Genomic DNA, 19590 nt, shown 5'->3' on the forward strand with positions numbered 1-19590 from the left:
TTTACTCTCCATGTGAACTCTGAGTTGAGTGTTGTATAACAAGTTTCACTTAATTTTTCCCATGGAAGTTATGAAGCCCACTGACATCATAATTGCACAGTTCTCTAAAAGGGTAGAACAGTGCCAGAGTGGTTGCATTAGAAGCCAAGAGTAAGGCAAACAATGGGTCCACGTTGTAAATAAGATAAGTGGGCTTATCTGTCTTTGACCCTGGAAACAAGCAACCACCTCTTGGGAGATGGAGATGCTCCATTGGTAACATTATGCACCTTCCTTAAGGAAAATAAGCAATCTTCTCCCTCATATATTATGAAAAAAATATTACTTAAAAATCAACAGATTAGGCTTCCATTTATGGATTGTAAATGTCATCCAAATCAGGAAATAAAAAATTCTTCTCTTTCCTATACATATTTACTTCTGTTTTACACTTTGATGATGACAAGAACGTCAGGTTTGAAGGGTACCAGCGTGAAGCGCCAGCAGGTAGAGAAATCCGGGAGAGCCACAAAAGCACAGAAAGTATGGGTGATACCAGACGCATTTCATTTCAAGTCTGACGAGCCTGCATTTAGGATTTTCCAGCTGGTCTGGTTTGCCAGGGCTTTTGGGAGACAGGGGGGCTTTTTATTTCTTCTCTCAGACTCACACACATGGTCGGACACACACCTGGGACGCGTTCAAACTCTACGTACACTAGGTGGCTTATACGAATGCATATGTATATATAAAAATAATACCTTGACATCTGACAAAGACACGAAGGCAACGTATGTGCAGTGAGTCTGGCTCTAAGAAACGTGCACAGCCCCGTAAGAAGTGCCCGTTAAAATGAAACATTTCTGAGGATGAGGACAGACATGGCAAGCTGGAGGGGCGGGGGCCGACAGACAATACAGAGACCCGCAGCTCCCCACCGCCAGGGCGCCACACCAGCGCGTCACCCCTGCTTACTGTGGGCTCTTGGGGTAGAAGGGCAGGGTCACATGGCTGAGATCCTGGATGTCGAAGGCGGTGGGCTCGGCAGAGATCGCCTGCCGCTTGGTGCGCGGCTCGCCCTGCAAGGTGCTCGCGCTCTGCTTCTGCGCCTGCTGGGTGGCTGGTCGGATCACCGAGCGGTACTTGTCCAGCTCGTTCTGCAGCTTCTGGATCAGTTCGTCCTTCTGATCCAACTCCAGCTCCAGCTCGTCGATGAGAGCATCCCGCTGCCTCAGCTCCTCGATCTTCTCCTGGAGCGCGTACTGTAAATCCCGCAGGGTGCCCATGCTCCTCCGGGCTGCCGGGGGCTCCTTCCTGCCGCTGCTCCGCGTCTTGGGGCTTCCTCCCCTCTCCGATCAACTTTCCCCAAAGTCGCGGCTGCCTCCCGAGTGCAAGAGCTTCCTACTTGAGACCAAAGCCAGCCCTGGCTTCTGAGCATGCCCAGTCCGCCGGCTCCAGCCACCCAGAGTTTCAGTGCGGATTCCACTTCTCTGCGCTGGCTGGGAGGCTGAGAGTGGGGATGAGCAAACCAGCAGGACCAACCCGGGATTAAGCCTGAGACGCGGTGGGCGCCGCGCACGGCGCAGGGGAGAAGAGCTGGGGGGCGCGGTGGCGGGGGAGCAGGAGGAGGGGCTGTGAATGGGGCCTCCGAGGCAGCGGCTGGACTGTCAGAGTCCCTCGCGCCGGGCACCGGAGGAAGCCGGAGGGGCGTGCGGGGAGCCTGATAAGCCTCCGAGGCGCGCCGGGCTGTGCAGGCGGAGCGAGGCGGGAGCGCCACTTCGGGGGTGGGGAGGTGAGAGGGAGGGAGGGAGGACCCCGGGCAAACTCAGGAGGCGTCAGCTGGCTCCAGAGCAGACCAGCCTGGAGAATGTTGGGCTCTGATCCTGGCGGTGTAGAGGCAGAGCGGACTCAATCCTCAAAGCGCTGAGTTCTGGAGGTGTTTTGACCGCCGGCCTCACCAAGGAAAGCTCCCGAGCGAGCCGTGTGGCCGAGCTGTCGCTTCTTCCACGCCACCTTTCCCACCGGGAGCGCCTCACACAGGTGGCTAACGCTTGCGAAGAAACTTGGCTCTCAGAGATACAAGCGAGTCGACGCCCGAGAGGGATTCCCCCTTTCAGCCTGCTGCCTTTGGGGAAGGGTGGTGGGGAAGGGGGTGTTCTGATTTTACCCCCAGGCATTGCTACTCTTCGCCTGCTCCCGATACTCTCCTTTCTGCCCCTTCCAAACTCCAATCACGGAACTGTTTTAGGGCAAAGGCCAAAAACGGATTTGGGCCCTAGCAAGCCACTCAGCTTCTTCATCAGCCCTGTGCCTTGAGCTGGTGCCTGGGAATAGTTCACTGATGGGCCTTGCTTCTTCCTTTTGCTGAATTTGGCGGGGGAGGGGAGGGGAGTTAAAAATCATTCTGGAGCTCCAAAAAGTTCATCCTGAAATTGAATCATACCTTCAAAAATATTACTTTCCTCACAACCAAGCTGCTAGGAATGTATCTTTCCACTTGAATGGCCAGGAAGACATCCTGACACAAACTTTGAAGACGAGGGAAAATCGTGAAGGAGCGAGGGAGACTACACGGGCTCCAGTGAATTGTACACTATACCGCAGTCATCCTCCACCTCTACCCACCCCCACCCCCATCCCTGCCCCCTCAATATTCCCCCGATCACAATTAGGCAACTTCTTTTTTTTCCAAGATTTACTCTCCCATCATGGGAACACATGTTTAGAATCCCCAAATATCTGCCTAATATGTACCTAAATTCCGAATATTTGCTTAAGACGTTACCAACTCATGCAATTTTATAGCATCTTTATTGGCAGGCTTTTGATTACTATTCTTGGGCGCTCAATATTATAATCCTCAATGCTTTATTTGGCCATTCCATAACACTAAAACAAAATGAATAGAAATAAAATTGAATTGCAATGCAATTCTAAACTTAGCAAAGAATAGTATCAAAAAACTTGCACACTGTTGCTTTTGAATATACAACCTTTGAATTTAAGCTAGAGACAGAGGAGGAATACAATGTATAGGAGGCAAGAAGGGAGGGAGGGAGGAAAGGAGGGAGATTAAGGCATGTTAATGAGCTTGCTCATTTAAAGTGTAGTTGTTTGTAATTAGAGGACTAAATGACAAAAGATATACAGTCCTAAACATTCCTTTATGTAGATTATGATCTAATAATTCTTAGTGCAGATGACATTAGACATTTCTTTTTTCTGCTTTCCAACACAAACTTTCAGAAGTGCATTTATTTCTAAATGTGATATATACAATGGGTCATTCTCAAAACATTTGCATTTGCAATGAAGAAATGAGTAACTTACAAATATTGAAAATAATAGCTCTGAATTATTATTGTTTTAATTAAAAGTAAATCAAGCAGAAGTACTGTGACTTTGTATAACTCACTGTATTCTGAAAAAGCTTCTATGACAATTTCCTTCTTCCAGGCAAAAGGCCAAATTCTTATTTAACCTGTGGGAATTCTTTATTTCCATGGGAAACTGTTTAATGCAAAATGACTTTTTCCTATAAATCTATTATTGGGGTTCATGAGGCCATGAGTTTATGTCTAAAATATATATGATACAAGGTATAGGGGACATAATTAGACAACTGCTAAGCTGGGTTCAGAATTCTAGGCTTATCTCTTTCATTTTTAAAGTGAAAGCAAATATTTTAAGGAAGTTTTTCAGTGATGTTTTAGAGTTCATTTAGGGTTTAAATGGGGTTACTTAATGTTTTTGAGCAGCACAAACTCAAAAAGATTCTTCCTCATTTGTAAAAAGTCTGTCTACATGTACAAAGGAAAATAGAAGCTAAAAGACTTTCCTCAAAAATAAAAATAAGACTTCAACCAAAAGTATTTAGGTATTTTGTCAAAAAAAAGTGACTTTTTTATACCAAATTATGTAAATATTTTTCACTATTTTAGCTAGCATATCTACATGCAACTATAGGATGTATACACATTACATTTTCATTTTGAATGTAAATCTTATAATATAAAATATATTCCAAGATGAATCTGATATTGAGAGTCAGGAACCTGTTATAACAAACACAAAGAAAGTAAACAGCTGAAAAGACAACTTTTACAGTTGACTTTAGAAGGTGTTCAAGGTTTAGAAGATATTTAGTTGTATCAGCTTGTGTTTTTTTAAAAAATTGATTTTCCCTTAAATGCTTTATAATTGTATTTGCAAAATCCAGGATTCTAGCCTTTTCTCCTTTTTTTTTTTTTTTTTTTGAGACGGAGTTTCACTCTTGTTGGCAGGCTGGAGTGCAATGGCATGATCTTGGCTCACCACAACCTCTGCTTCCCAGTTCAAGTGATTCTCCTGCCTCAGCCACTCCGATAGCTGGGATTACAGGCATGCACCACCATGCCTGACTCATTTTGTATTTTTAAAAGAGACGAGGTTTCTCAATGTTGGTCAGACTGGTCTCAAACTGCTGACCTCAGGTTATCCACTTGCCTTAGCCTTCCTAAGTGTTGGGATTACAGGCATGAGCCACTGTACCTGGCCTCTCTTTCATTTTTAAAGTAAAAATAAATATTTTAGGTATGTATTTCAATGATGTTTTTGACCAGCTGTTTAGATCTTAAGTGACCACGTTTCCATCTCAACATTTTGAGCGCTTTCAATATTTACTTAAACATCTTCTGCATTGTACTGAGTAAATGCTGGAAATAATGTGAAGAAACAAAGTCCTGCAATTACATTTTAATAGACAAATTATCTTTACCATGTGTCATATGGTAAACTTAATTGGCTAAATTACAAGATCAAAGATCAGGCTCAAATCTACTTTCTACTAATTAGGAAGTGTCTACCGCAAATTCCTTCAGGAATAGAGTAGAGGACACTGGCTTGATCTGAGCCCTGCCCCACTGCCTATCTGAGATGAAGCCTTGGTGTTAGATGCTAACAGTTAGAACAATGCAATTTTGAAGAAACTGAGTTTATACTACAGTATTCCATTGTCAATTCACAACCTGCTTTTCAGCAGTCTCCCTTTTTCACAGCTTTAAGAGAAGCAAAGTTCTACTGGTAGCCAGACCAAACTGTGGCCTGATGAACTCCAATATGCTCTTCAGTCTTGTACTCAACCCTCATAATTGAGAATAAAAATTGACACGCCTTCCTTAATGGACTCTCAGAATCATTTAATGAGCTATTCCAATAAAGTTGCTTTATTATAATACTGGCTATTCAAAAATAAATCTGTAGAATTTGTCATCCTTACTAAAAACATAATTAGCCCAAAAGAATTGTGCTAATTTTATCATCCACTTGTCCGTTCCAATGATACTGTATTTCCTGGAAGAATCTTAAGTTTTGAAATCTTCTTCTGCCATTTCATATGCATATCTTGAATGGGAAAAAAATAAATGAGCAAAAATATAGCTGAGCCTTTTAGGTGAGGGAAGCTACCTTTTGCAGAAGATTGCGAAAAGTAACAAGTCCTCCTAAGAATCTAGATTTTAAAGCTACTATTACTGGAAGACATAATGGTTTGTTCTAAGCTGCTAATCATAATCAAGATAACAATAAAAATAACTAACGTCCTTGACTTCTTAATGTGTGATAGGTATCATTCATATAACCCTGTAAGTTGAATGTTATTAATATCCTATTAATACCTGAGAAAAATGGAGACACAGAATCATTCACCTAATGAATGGCAAAGCCTGGCTTTATATCCAGACTAGGTGATGTAGAGCTCAAGCCCCTACCCCTCATTACTTTCTGAGAGCTTCTAAGTGTTGCTACTGTCTTACTCTGTATCCAGAGAGGGAAGAGTGTCCTTTACATCAACTTGCTTGAATTAGGGGTGGGGAGGTAAAGAAGACAATGCTGAAAAATCCTAAAAGGGCAGCTACAAGGTTTTTGAAATTTCTTTTCCCAAAATTGTCTTTACTCCAAGATTATGTTCTGGTTTGGGGTAAGTAACTTGAACCCATTTGCCAGAGATCGTACTGATTTTAATACTAAAATTGTTTGAAATTGTCCTGTCTCTAAAACTAAAAGTTCTAAGTACCTTCCAGTCTCAGGCAAACCAGGAGAGTTGGTCACCCTATTTAACTCAAAATATCTGAGTCTTTCTAGTTTATAAATATTTTCAAATTTTGCCTTCCATGTTACTGATAGAAAACTAAAACGCAGGAAGATCTGTAATGATACCTATTATTTTAGGCACATTGCAAACCCACTTATACATTGCTTTGTGTGAATATGTTTTAGGAAAGCAATCATCATATTTCAAGGAATAATAATGCACAACTGGAATTGTCTTTGGACTATAATGGGGGGTGAGTCAGACAACGGAATTTTAATTATACTTTGATAAATTAGACAAGAATTCAAGGATCCCTTTTTGGTTTATTGTTTTTACAGAAACTAGAACTTAGATTGATTCCTTATGAATTAAGTATAGTGATTCAAGTACCTGCTATTTTATTAATTCCTACAGAACTAGTTTGATAATTTTGTTTAGCAGATAGATTTGGCCATGAGGAACATACATTTATATGGATATAAGTAAAAGTTCTAACAGTTTGGCTGTTTTGAAGTTATACTATTTCAAACAGTAAGTTCTGTATGGAAAAGAAAAAAATAGTAAACCATAATGATGAAAAACTTACTGCAGAGACTTGGAAAGTAATAGTGCACTGTACCATAATTGCTAATGCGCTTAGCATTTAATACTTATGCTTAATATTAGGTGAAATGAATTTTTATATTCCCCTTCTTAAGATGACAGGAAGTTGTTATTTGCCCTCAGGCTACACTAGTTCTCATGAAAACCCACGAACTATCTTTAACAAAATGAACATGTCTTTGAACTCTTTAGTAAGTTGCCATTTCTGACTGCCAAAATAGAAAAAAAATCAAGAAGAAAAATATTAGGCTTTCTGTATTTTGAAATAAATGTAAAAGTTTTCAATGCATAAAATAGAATTTAAAATGCTTTATTCACAAGACACCATTTTACTGCATTTGAAGTGTAAATATGTACATGAGCATGCAACATATCTCCCTGTATGATAATTAAGTTAGAGTTAGTTCCATTTCAATGATTTTTCTCAGATATTAAATACACATCTTTTACTAAGTTAGATCATCAATATTTTTCCACAAAATATTCTAAAGTACTTCCAAAAGTAAGTTTGATTCTGAAAACAGATTTGATATCATGGGGCTTATAGAATAGTTCTATAGTCCGTGATTTCCCTTTTTTCCGTTGTTTTTATTTTAACTAGTTTTTAGCAGATGATATAACTTGGCCATTTTCTTCTTACATGTTTTGTAATCAAAATTTAAAGTAAAGAAAACCTAAATTTTGCTAGCAAACTCTTTAAAATTAGTAAGGCAGGAAAATACTGAAGATGTAAGAAAGATAATAAAAGTTTGGGTAAATTAAATTCTTGTTAGTAGGTAAAATGGCTGAATTGGGCAAGAGAAAGATGTCAAAAAATTTATTTATATTGTGAGAACGTTAGTGATTCAAAGGAGGGGGGCTTTGCAGGTAAAAATACTTAGCAGGGAAATTCATGGAGATCTTCACTCTCATCAGCTTAACAGGCATGTAAATATCACCTAACTAGAAATTATGGAATCTTCAGATTGTGACTTTTCTATAATTGTCATGAGATGGAAATCCAGAAATCCACTTTTCTAATGACGGTCAAATGAAGCAGTAGACTAGTAAAGCAAATGCATATAATTCCAGGGCCAAGATATTGCCAGGTATTACTATTGGAACAAGGATAGGAGCCCCAGGCTGGGGCCCATGAGATGCGTATATTCACTATGTATTTGTAAATTATCATTCACCTTGCCTAATGTATGTTTTTAGAAAAGATTCAGTAATTCCTTTATGGTCTAGATTGGATTTTTAAAAATTCATTTTTCAAAGCGCAGGCATTTAATATAGTAGGTAAAGAATACTTTAAATATTAGTGGTTCAGATTTAAACTTAAAAGACAAATGTGCAAACATCTATATAAGAAGTTACCTAAAACAGCAATAGGTAAAGTATCATATAGTTTCAATACACCATATAAATAAATATGTAATAGGAACTTTCACACATTTTTTATCTTAGTGCAAAATGGTGTCTGTCTAGAGTCACTGCATTATGTACAAATTTTTTTACTCAAAGAGTTAATGTAGGGAGTCACTATGAAAAATTCATCTAATTTTTCCATAGAATGTAATACAGCCAAAATTCTAACCATCTAGCTTCTTTAGAAAAGCATCTATGTTGACTAAAAATTTTAATGACAGGGAAATCTTCATAATGTTTATTTGTGGAATATTAAAAGCAATTGCTGCTGTTAAGAACATAGAGAACTTAGTGAAAATTGCTTATTTTCATTTTCCAGTTTTCACTTGTCAGACACTTCATCAGAACAAAGCAAGTAATATTCTCTCAGCAGTCACAGAACTGAAATTGGCCTAAGATAATAGTATTTCCACATTCACTCTATTTTTAGTCTACATTCTGTCACTCTCAAGGGCACATACAAACAACATACACATACATACATACAAACACACAAATACAGAGAATTAAAGGCGTGACAGCAACATATGCCATGGTTTAACGTCCCATCCTAACCCACCTCCCACAAAAAAAGCAAAGGTGTCAGCCATGCTGCGAATGTCTCCCCCAAAGTCCATATGTTGGAAACATAATCCCTACTGCAGCAATATTGAGAGGTGGAACTTTTTAAGTGGTGATTCCTTCAAGGAAAGAAGTATTTGGATACAAAGACACATTATTTTCTAGAAAATATTTAAAGTGACAGGAAGAAAACATGGTTATCATGGGTCTTAAGCAGGCAAATATGTTGTTCAAAAAGGGATGTCAAAGTAAAGCTCTGCTAGCAAGCAGGTGACTCTAATGCTGAGCTTTCCTCAGAAGTGAACTAAAGAACTCTGGCTCCTTAAAATGGTAGTAAACGTAACGAAAAAGGGTTTCATGGCCAAGAATATTTGGGAGACACTGAGAAAATTTTAAGAAAACAGATTTCTTTCTGCATTATTATCAGTATTTTTAACTTTCCAGTATGTATTGTGAATCTCTAAAATAAATATACAGTAAATACATAAATTATTAAAACTGTATACACTGTATAAGTAAGTGGTAAACATATACAGTTATTTAACAACTAGATCTTCTTTCTAATGTTTTCACTGTTGAACCTGAGTATTCATGACATTCAATACTTTAAAAGTTAGATATTTAATAGAAAGTATAAGCATTTCCCCCATATGTGAAATCCCCTATTGGTATCAAGTACAAGTGTTTTCCCCATTTGTGAAATCCCCTGTTGGTATCTACATACACAGCAATATCTGGGACAGGAACACACAGTCCTAGTCCCACCAACAGTACTGTCAACCACCCACATCTCCCCTTTCAAACCACAATTTGCCCAGCCTGTGGCCACAGCCAATGACATGACAGAAAACCATGAACATATGACAAATTTGGTGCCTACAGGAAGGATTAGCCTTGCCATTTGACCCATAATCACATTTCCTCCCTTTAAAATTAGTGTCACGGGATTATTGCTTACATTGAGAAAATGTTGAAGGAAGAACTACAATGGGATCAACATAGGTAAAGTATTTGATGAGCAATTAATTACGTAAGCGTTATAGTGATCTTTTAGGTTTTTAAAATCTCCAAGCACCAAGCAATTACATTTTAACATTTCATAGCTTCCAGTGGGAATTCTCTTTCTGCCTGTTAAGCCCTAATCCCAAATCCTTTCACTGCCTTCGAATTCTAGCCTCATCCCTGCTTCATCACCGCCTCTCATCTCTTGAGTTGCTAATTCATGAATCCTTTCTTCAGTTCTTCCCTAAAATAAAACTACTTCTGATAATCCTTCAGAATCATCCCCACGAATTTTCCCTTCTAAAAGCACTTTATCAGAATGCATAATTGTATATTATGCATTCTAACCCTAACTCTAACTTTAACCCTAACATTTACATAAATATTTGTTAAATAGATACATTTCCCATTAGACTGTAAACCAAGAAAGTAAAGAATTATGTCTATTTTGTTTACTAACACCTAGAACAAGAAGGTGCTCACTATACTGGCTAATTGCATTGAATGAGTAAAGGTACTCATTACCTTCAAATGAAGTCACCAAATTTATTTAACATGCAAAACACATCTCTCTGATGGAGAAGAATCAAAAGGGACAATTTTTCTGTTTATTGATGGTGGCGTCTAATATTTAATAAATCAAATACATCAGCAGCTTAGTTTAAGCCTTTCTGTATGTAATAAATCAAATATATCAGAGGCTTAGTTTTAAAATGGGTTTTCTTCTACAGAAAACAAACAAACAAACAAAAAAACTAGATATCCCTCTTTGAACAACATATTTGTCTGTTTAAGGCCCATGATAACCATGTTTTCTTCCTGTTACTCTGAATTGTTTCTAGAAAATAATGTGTCTTGATATTCAACTACTTTTTTCAACTCTCTTAATGCACTTTTAAATCACCACAATCTCACCTTCTTTTTTACTTGTAGGCTTATAATATATTTTCTTCAAGGTCCAGTGCTCTTTTATGTAACACTGGCAATGTCTACAGGATCAACAATTCTGCAATTTCTTTTTGTTTCTTCACAGTTCCAGCTACTCCTTTCAAACCTGACTGCTTTATAAAGAGTTGGTCTTCTACACTAGTTCTTCCTAATACATACATATTTTAGAAAACTATTCATATCATTTGATACTATTTCCAAAGCAGATACTTTCAATTAAGATACTTGATAACTTCCATGATTATTAACCAATGCTTGTGTCCTACCTGAACATCTATAATTTGAAAGTTAAGATTCAAACCAAGTTCAGGAAGCAAATTTACATACATGAAGCAATTTTAAGTCTAAAAATCCTTTACTAACTTAATTCTTAAAATAGATATACTTATTTCCCTTCTCCTCTCTCTTGTTATTGCTTTGACATAGAATGTCAGAGTAGGCCCTAGATATAAAACCATAAGTTTAACATCACAATCAATTGAATGCAAAAGTGCTAACATTTGGGAATTAGAAATAATTATAAAGTCACAATGCCATGTTAAATAGCTGTTCAATTAAATCAAAAGATAGAAATATATGCTTGGTTAATGCAAAAAAGAATATTTATCAGGTAGATGTTTTCTGTAACTTAAGAAAGTCAGCAAGAAGACTTCATAAGCTCTCCAAATTTATTAGACTTGAATACAGGTCTTGAAAAAATTAATTTTTTGTCAACCTTAAAAAACCTAAAGACAAGCCCCTCCTATGAGAAAATAAGTCTTTATTTATTAAAGAGTCAAATTTGAAGATAAAAATTCAAAGCTTTGCGTACATCTATCCCACCAGTATCTATAAATTAAGCTTTAAACTGCAATGTTATAATGTTGCTTTAGTGTCTAAATAGAAATCTAAGTTTCTGATTTGCAACTGCATGAAACTTCTGGATTTTCAACAAAACCTTAGCATTAATAACCATGTGAATGTAAGAATTCTCTTGGCATTGCATAATTCATTTTTAGTGGTTTTAATTATATTTTTCCTCCCACAAAATGGGAGTCTCATGATACAGTCATCAATACACCTAATCCTTTTGGAAGCAGCATTTCTCAAGAGGAAAAACATATATAATTAATATTAATAAAACTCCACAACAGAAAAAAATGTCATGTTGATATATATATGCCTTTCTATATGTAGAAAATATATTATTTATTTTATTCGGTTAAAGTAATATTTTTTAGAAAATAGTTTCTGATTGAGATTTAAATGTTTCATTTTTTAAAAGTACAAGGCAAAGCAAAGCATCAAATGGTTGTGAAATCTGTACTCCTTCTTTGCATGACTCATTTTATTTTAAATACACTTCCATAAATAGTGTACAGCTTCAACAAACAGTACATTCTTCAAATTTTTCTCCAGCCATTAGACACTAATGACTAAAATACAGAACTAAAGGTACAATTGCACCCTCTACTGTCCAAATGCTCTACTCCATATTGAGCACCGTGCTGTGTGGGCTTAACACATTCATTATAAAAGTAACAGGTAAATAACATCGGCTTCCTTTTGACATTAATTAGCGTATCCTCAAAAAATTAAGCTCTAATTATAAAATTTCCAGAGTGATACAAATAGAAGTTTGCCACTTTTATAGTTATTTGTACTAAACTAATTTAGAAAATGACTCTAAAGTATAGTCATGCATCATGTAATGACTTTTCTGTCAATGACAGACTGCACATACAACAGTGGTTTTGTAAGATTATAATGAAGCTGCTATATATAGCTGTACCCTTTTTTATATCTTATACCATATTTTTACTGTACCTTTCCTATGTTTAGATACACAAATACTTACCATTGTGTTACAATTGCCTACAGTATCAGTAGTCACATATGGTACAAGTTTATAGCTTGGGAGCAATGAGCTATTCCATATAGATAGGCTATATAGCATCTAGGTTCATGGAAGTATACTTTTGATTGTTTGTACAATGACAAAATTGCCTAAAGACACATTTCTTAGAATGTATCCCTGTTGTTAAATGATGCAACTGTACTTGAGTGAAGTATTCATTAACTTACAGATAATAAACGGCAACATTAATCACCTTTTCAACATTACTCAAAACAAGAAAAAATATGAAATCATTCAAGTAAACAATTGGCATATTTTTCTAATAGTGTATAAAGTTTGCCAAATTTTGTTTCAAGTTAAAAATCAGAAAAACACTAATGTTTCTCCAAAACTGTGCTTCAAAGTTTTTTAAAAAACCTTTTGAGTTGATTGTCAAAATTTGAAATACCACTATGAGCCAAAATTAATAACTTATTTGTAGTTTTTAAACCTATCTTTATCATTTTAATAGAGACTGTTTGGAATTCAAAATACATTATTATTCAAAATATTATCTTCTCAATTTCTTTTTCTGGTGATGGAGGATTCATTTACTGATAATCAACCCTCCCACAAGATTAATTAGAAAAGCCAAACCCAAAATACAAACATAAGGCATTGGAAAACTCCTAAGCAGCAAGGAACTGAGGGGCCAATATCCTAGAGAAAAGTGAAGTCCAGAGAGGTCAGCCCAACATTCAGTGTTTTTCTGAGGTATTCACCAATTACAAAACACTCCTAAGAAAATCAGTAAATAAGCATAAATTAGAAGCTGAGAGGCTAGGAAGTTGAGCACAGCTTCTAAAGTCTAAAGTGGCTAGAGGAAAAAAAACTGGAATCAGGTCCAACCAGTTGAAATCCAGGAAGGCTAAACTTTACCTGTTAATAACTGTGTATTCAATAAGACTGAAACCCTGCTTTATATCTGTTCAATCTATAATTGGATTAAGGTGATCTGACCCTAGTCTTCCTGCCCATCAGGAACAAAAGTAAATCCTCCATGAAAGAAGATCACATAATTCAGAGCCTAACACTCTCTACAATTCTTCATGCCTACTGTTGTGATTCAATAAAAAACAATTAGGTATATCAAGGCAACACCCCATAACCTAAAACTGAGTGAAAAAGTACAAGGCATGTAACAGAAGAAAACCGATGGGAGGCCAGGCGCGGTGGCTCAAGCCTGTAATCCCAGCACTTTGGGAGGCCGAGGCGGGTGGATCGCAAGGTCAAGAGACCTAGACCATTCTGGTCAACATGGTGAAACCCCGTCTCTACTAAAAATACAAAAAATCAGCGGGGCATGGTGGCACGTGCCTGTAATCCCAGCTACTCAGGAGGCTGAGGCAGGAGAATTGCCTGAACCCAGGAGGCGGAGGCTGTGGTGAGCCGAGATCACGCCATTGCACTCCANAAAAAAAAAAAAGAAAGAAAAGAAAAGAAAACCGATGGGAGATCGTGGAATTATCAGAAATGAACTTTAAAATAATTGTGTCAAATATGTTTCAGTAATGTGATAAAAAAATGTTGGCAATTTTAGCACAAAACTAGAAATTACAAAGAAATTTTTGAAACTGAAATGTTAGAATTTTAAAAAGCAGTAACTGAAATTTAAAAACTCTATAGTCAAGTTTTATAACAGAAGACAGAATTAGTAAACTGGAAGATAAGTCCAAATAAAAGTAGCCATATTAAATAAAGAAAAGGGATTTAAAAACACACAAAAAACATGAGATGTGGAGTCATGGGAGAAGTTCTAACTGCGATATAACTGAAGCCTCAATAGGACAGAAAAGGCAAAATACAGCAAAAGCAGCATTTGAAGAAATAATCACTATGAATGTTCCAAAACTGATTAAAAAAATTATGTCACAGATTTCAAGAGTCACTGTAAATGACTAGCACAATAAATACAAAAGACGCTGATATGGTTTGACTGTGTTCCCACCCAAATCTCAAATCTCATCTTGATTGTAGCTCCCATAATTCCCAGATGTTGTGATGATATGGGAGGGACCCAATAGGAAGTAATTGACTCGAGGGGGTGGGTGTTTCCCATGTTATTCTCATGATATTGAATAAATCTCAGAAGACGGTTTTATAAAGGGGAGTTCCCTTGCACATGCTCTCTTGCCTGCCACCTTGTAAGATGTCCCTTTGCCCTTCCTTCATTTTCCACCATGACTGTGAGGCCTCCCCAGCCATGTGGAACTGTGAGTCCATTAAACCTTTTTCTTTATAAATTAACCAGTCTCAGATACGTCTTTATCAGCAGCATGAGAACAGACTAATACACACATACACACACACACACACACACACACACACACACACACACCAGGTATAACACAGTAAAACTGTTACAATGAAAAACAGAAAACTCCTAAGAGCAGACAGACAAAAATATCTGCAACCTTCAAAGAAACAATAAGACAACAGCTTTTTAATTGAACCAGTGAAAGCCATAAGAAAATAGAATGGTAGCCTCAAAAGGCTGAAAAAAAATCTGGCAACCAAGAATTCTATACTTGACAAAAATATCCTTTGAAAATAAAAGTAAATATGTATATTTTCAGAGAAACAAAAACTAGAGAATTTGTTACCAATAGATCACACTATAGGACATAATAAACGGTATTCTTCAGACAGAAAGAAAATGAATCCACATGAAAGCACAAAGATTTAAAGAAAATATAAGAATCATAGAAATGATAAATATGAGGATAAATGTATATAAATTATTACTATATAAAACAATAACATTTAACAACGATAATATAAAAGATAGTAGGGAGCTAATAGAGTTGAATGTTGTTAGGTTATTTCACTGAGTATTAAATGTAATGACTTATCTCTAATTTTACTAATTCTAGTATGTATTACAAGTTGTGCTCTACAGAGTAACCACTTAAAGAAGTACAACTTGTATAAATAACAAATTGATATGGGGATAATTGAATATTTAAAAAAATAGATTCATTAAAGTAGAGGCAAAACAGGAAAGAAAAATTAACATAGAACAAAAATCACAAATAGAAAAAAAAGTACAATGATAGAACAAAGCCAAAATTTAGTTTAATAAATTAAACTAAACAGATTAAATACTCCAGTTACTAAACAACGACTATCCAACTGAATAAAATAAAAACTATATATATCTTGCAAGAGACAATTGTTGCACAAGGAAACACAAAGGCTTATGGTAAAAATGGTAAATATAAGCCAAACACAAACCAAAAAAAAAAAAAAAAGTTGATATAGCTCTACTATAATACCAAAAAGTAAGAACATAACTGTTACTAGAGTTAAAAGGGACATCTCATAAGAGTTAAAAGGGACATCTCATAATAATAAAGTGATTAAATCATCAAAAAGTAACTATAATTCTAAATTTATTTGCACTAAATAACAGCTTTCACAAAGGCAAAGGTAAAAATTCATAATGCTTAGAGGACATATAGACAAATCTAATATCTTATTAGATTTCAATTCTCTCTTAGAATAACTGATATACCTAGCAGGTAGAAATATAATCAGTCTATAAAAGAGAGAAATATGCTTAACAAATGTGAATTAACTGTACTATATAGAACACCTCATCTCAAAATTGCAAAACAATCATTCTGTAGTGTATATTTATTAAAATTGACTATATGCTGGACCATAAAACAAATCTCAACAAATGTCAGAAGATTGAAATCATGGTGTCTTGCTGCAGAGGAATGAAACTGGAAATGAATAAAAAATGATTATCTTAATAATCACAAAAAAATTTAATAAATTTCAAAATCCATTTACAATTTTAAAATCATTTTTAAATTTTTGAAATAAGGCAGTTATGGTGGTTCATGCCCATAATCCCAGTACTTTGGGAAGATGAGGCAGGAGGCTCACCTGAGCCCAGGATTTTGAGGCCACAGAGAGCTATGATTGTACCACTACACTTGAGCCTAAATGACAATGCAAGATCCTACCTCTAAAAAAATAAGTAAATGAATGAATAAATAAATAATTGAAATAAGGAGTACTTATCTGATAAAACATACACACACACATGCACAAAAAATCTACCAAAAAACTCACACTTAATGGTGAATTATTGAAAGACTTCTCCTGGTACCACAAAAAGAAATATATGCCCATAATAACCACATTCATTCAACATTGTAATTGAGGCCTGACCACTGAAATAAGGCAAGAAAAATAAGTAAAATGCATAAGTTAGAAAATATTGCATAACTATTTACATAAGCCTACATATAAACCATTAAAATAAGTGAATTTGAGAAGGTAAGCATACAGAAATTTTATGTTAAAATGTAAAAATATGTTTCTATACCAGCAACAAACAAAAAAAACCAATTGTGGAATAAGGATAAACAAATGGCTCAATAGTTTACAATGGAGAGCTCTGAAATCAACCTCTATACATATGCTACTTCGCATACAACAAATGTAACACTACAGTCTTTTAAGTAGTTAGTATTGCATCAACTAAATACCCATACATAAAGAAAATGAATCTTGTTCCCCTTTTTATACCATACACAATAATTCTATTTCAGATGAATTGTAGATCTAAATGTGAGAGATAAGATCTTCTAAAAGAAAACATAGCAGATAAAAAGAGGGTATCCATTAACTTAGAATAGGTAAGAATGTCATAAACAAGAAGGAGAAAACACTCTAAGGAAAAAAAACTGATAAATTGAACCACATTAAAATTAGGATTTTTTTAAATCAAAAGACATCAAAGTAGATGCATATCATTATACATTTGTACAAACCTAGAAAACCAAGAGTGAACCCTTGTGTGAACTATGAATTTGGGGTGATAATAATGTACCACTGAAGGTTCATTGATTGTAAAAAATGTAATACTCCGATAGGTGGGGAGCTGTGAATACTGGGGTAGGAGATATATGGGAAATCTCTGTATCTTTTTCTCAATTCTGCTGTGAGGGTAAAATCTAAAAAATTAAGTCTATCTTGCTTTAAATTATTTTTTTGCTCAAAAGAAAAACAAGTCTATTTTTAAAAAGAAAAGGATAAGAACAGACACTTTTCAGAAGAAGACATTTATGCAGTCAATAATATGAAAAAAAGCTCATCATCACTGGTCATTAGAGAAATGCAAATCAAAACCACATTGAGATATCACCTCACACCAGTTAGAATGGCAATCATTAAAAATCAGGAGACAACAGATGTTGGAAAGGATGTGGAGAAATAGAAACGCTTTTACACTATTGGTGGGATTGTAAACTAATTCAACCATTGTGGAAGGCAGTGTGGCAATTCCTCAAGGATCTAGATAAAGAAATATCATTTGGCCCAGCAATCCCATTACTGGGTATACACCCAAAGGATTATAAATCATTCTACTATAAAGACACATGCACATGTATGTTCATCGAGGCACTGTTCACAATAACAAAGACTTGGAACCAACACAAATGCCCATCAATGATAGACTGCATGAAGAAAATGTGGCACATATATACCATGGAATACTATGCACCCATAAAAAGGATGAGTTCATGTCCTTTGCAGGGCCATGGATAAAACTGGAAACCATCATTCTGAGCAAGCTGACACAAGAACAGAAAACCAAACACCACATGTTATCACTCATAAGTGGGTGTTGAACAATGAGAACAAATGGACACGGGGTGGGGGGAACATCACACACCAGGGCCTGGGGGTAGGGCTAGGGGAGGAATGGTAGAGGGTAGGGGGATTGGGGAAGGGAATAACATTAGGAGAAATACTTAATGTAGATGATGGGGCGATGGATGCAGCAAACCACCACCATGGCACGTGTATACCTATGTAACAAACCTACACAATCTGCACATGTACCCCAGAACTTAAAATATAATAAATAACATTTAAAAAAAGAAAAAAAGGTATCATTAAGACAGTCAAATGGCAAACTACAAAGTAGGGAAAGATATTTCTAACACATATTTAATTACCAAAAATGTTATAGTTGGATGCTATCTGGAATTTCTAAAACTCATAAGTCAAGACAGACAACCCCATAGAGAAATGGGCAAAATGCTTGAACAGGCATTTCATAACAGTAGGAACTTTCATTCACTATTAGTGGGAGTATAAATTGTTATGGACACTTGGGATAATTTAGGTGGCAATGTCTGCCTAAACTAATTATATGGATATCCTATAATCTAGAAAGTCCAATACTAAGGATATATCCAAGAGAAATACATGCCTATAATCACCAAATAAGGTATGCAAGAATATCTGTAGCAGCATTATTCATAATATTCCGAACTGGCAGTAGCTCAAATGTCCATCAACATTAGAATAGATAAATACATATTCATCCAATAGAGTATAAAGGACAATAAAAGTAAATGAACATTGCTACAAGCAACACCACCAATAAAGCTCAAAACAATACTCAGCAAACAACACTAGACATAAATGAATACATATCACACGGGCAAAACGTTTATGGTAAAGATAATAGTTACCTTTGAGGAAAAAAGTGGGTTTGGTGATTGGAAAATGGCATGAGGAAGGCTTTTGGGGATCTGGGAAAGTTCTGTTTCTTAATCTGTGTGGTGATTATACTGGTGTAAGGATAACTCATTGAACACTTAGGAATTATGCGCTTTTCTTTATGTGTGTTATAATGTATTACAAATGCATAAAACAAAAGCCATATTGATTTTACTAAGAACAATTGGCAAGGAATTACTGAATATCAGTTTAGATATCTACAAGGTGCAAAGGCTTCATGTCCAATCCACCCTCAAACATTTATATCACACAATCAACTGTTCTTGGAAAATAAAAAGTTACTTAGATATATATCCTGCCCTCAAAATGTCAGACATATAATTATATACATAAAACTGACTTGCACCATGATATGTATGTGTGCGTATGTGTGTATGTGCGTATGTACTCACATACACACACATAATATGTATATATACAGACTACGTTTATGTGTGTATGTGTGTATACACACATAATGTTTACATTCTAGATCTCAAAAATATCTTGATTTACTATATCTTAAATGTTTCAATAAAAGAACTTAATAAATATGTATAACTCAGGTCTGATTTTCCTGTACATAACTCTAAGAAATCAGAAAAAAAAAACCTTT

The 19590-nt window shown here is 35.8% G+C and overlaps 1 protein-coding gene across 2 annotated transcripts in view; it reads right to left on the minus strand.

Annotated features, from left to right (window-relative positions):
- Positions 1 to 19590, minus strand: part of PRKG1 (protein kinase cGMP-dependent 1) — a 1344779-nt gene that overhangs the window by 1254112 nt on the left and 71077 nt on the right. The window contains exon 1 of one of the 2 annotated variants that reach the window (XM_017536378.2): positions 955 to 1683. The exons of the other annotated variant lie outside the window; for it this stretch is intronic. Within the exon in view, the coding sequence (XP_017391867.1) occupies positions 955 to 1265 (311 nt within the window). The 5' untranslated portion in view covers positions 1266 to 1683. Of the gene's footprint in view, positions 1 to 954; positions 1684 to 19590 lie in introns of those variants that run through there. 2 annotated transcript variants of the gene reach the window in all.

The sequence above is a fragment of the Cebus imitator genome, unplaced genomic scaffold (genome assembly GCF_001604975.1).
Source record: "Cebus imitator isolate Cc_AM_T3 unplaced genomic scaffold, Cebus_imitator-1.0 Scaffold97, whole genome shotgun sequence".
Classification (NCBI taxonomy): Eukaryota; Metazoa; Chordata; class Mammalia; order Primates; family Cebidae; genus Cebus; species Cebus imitator.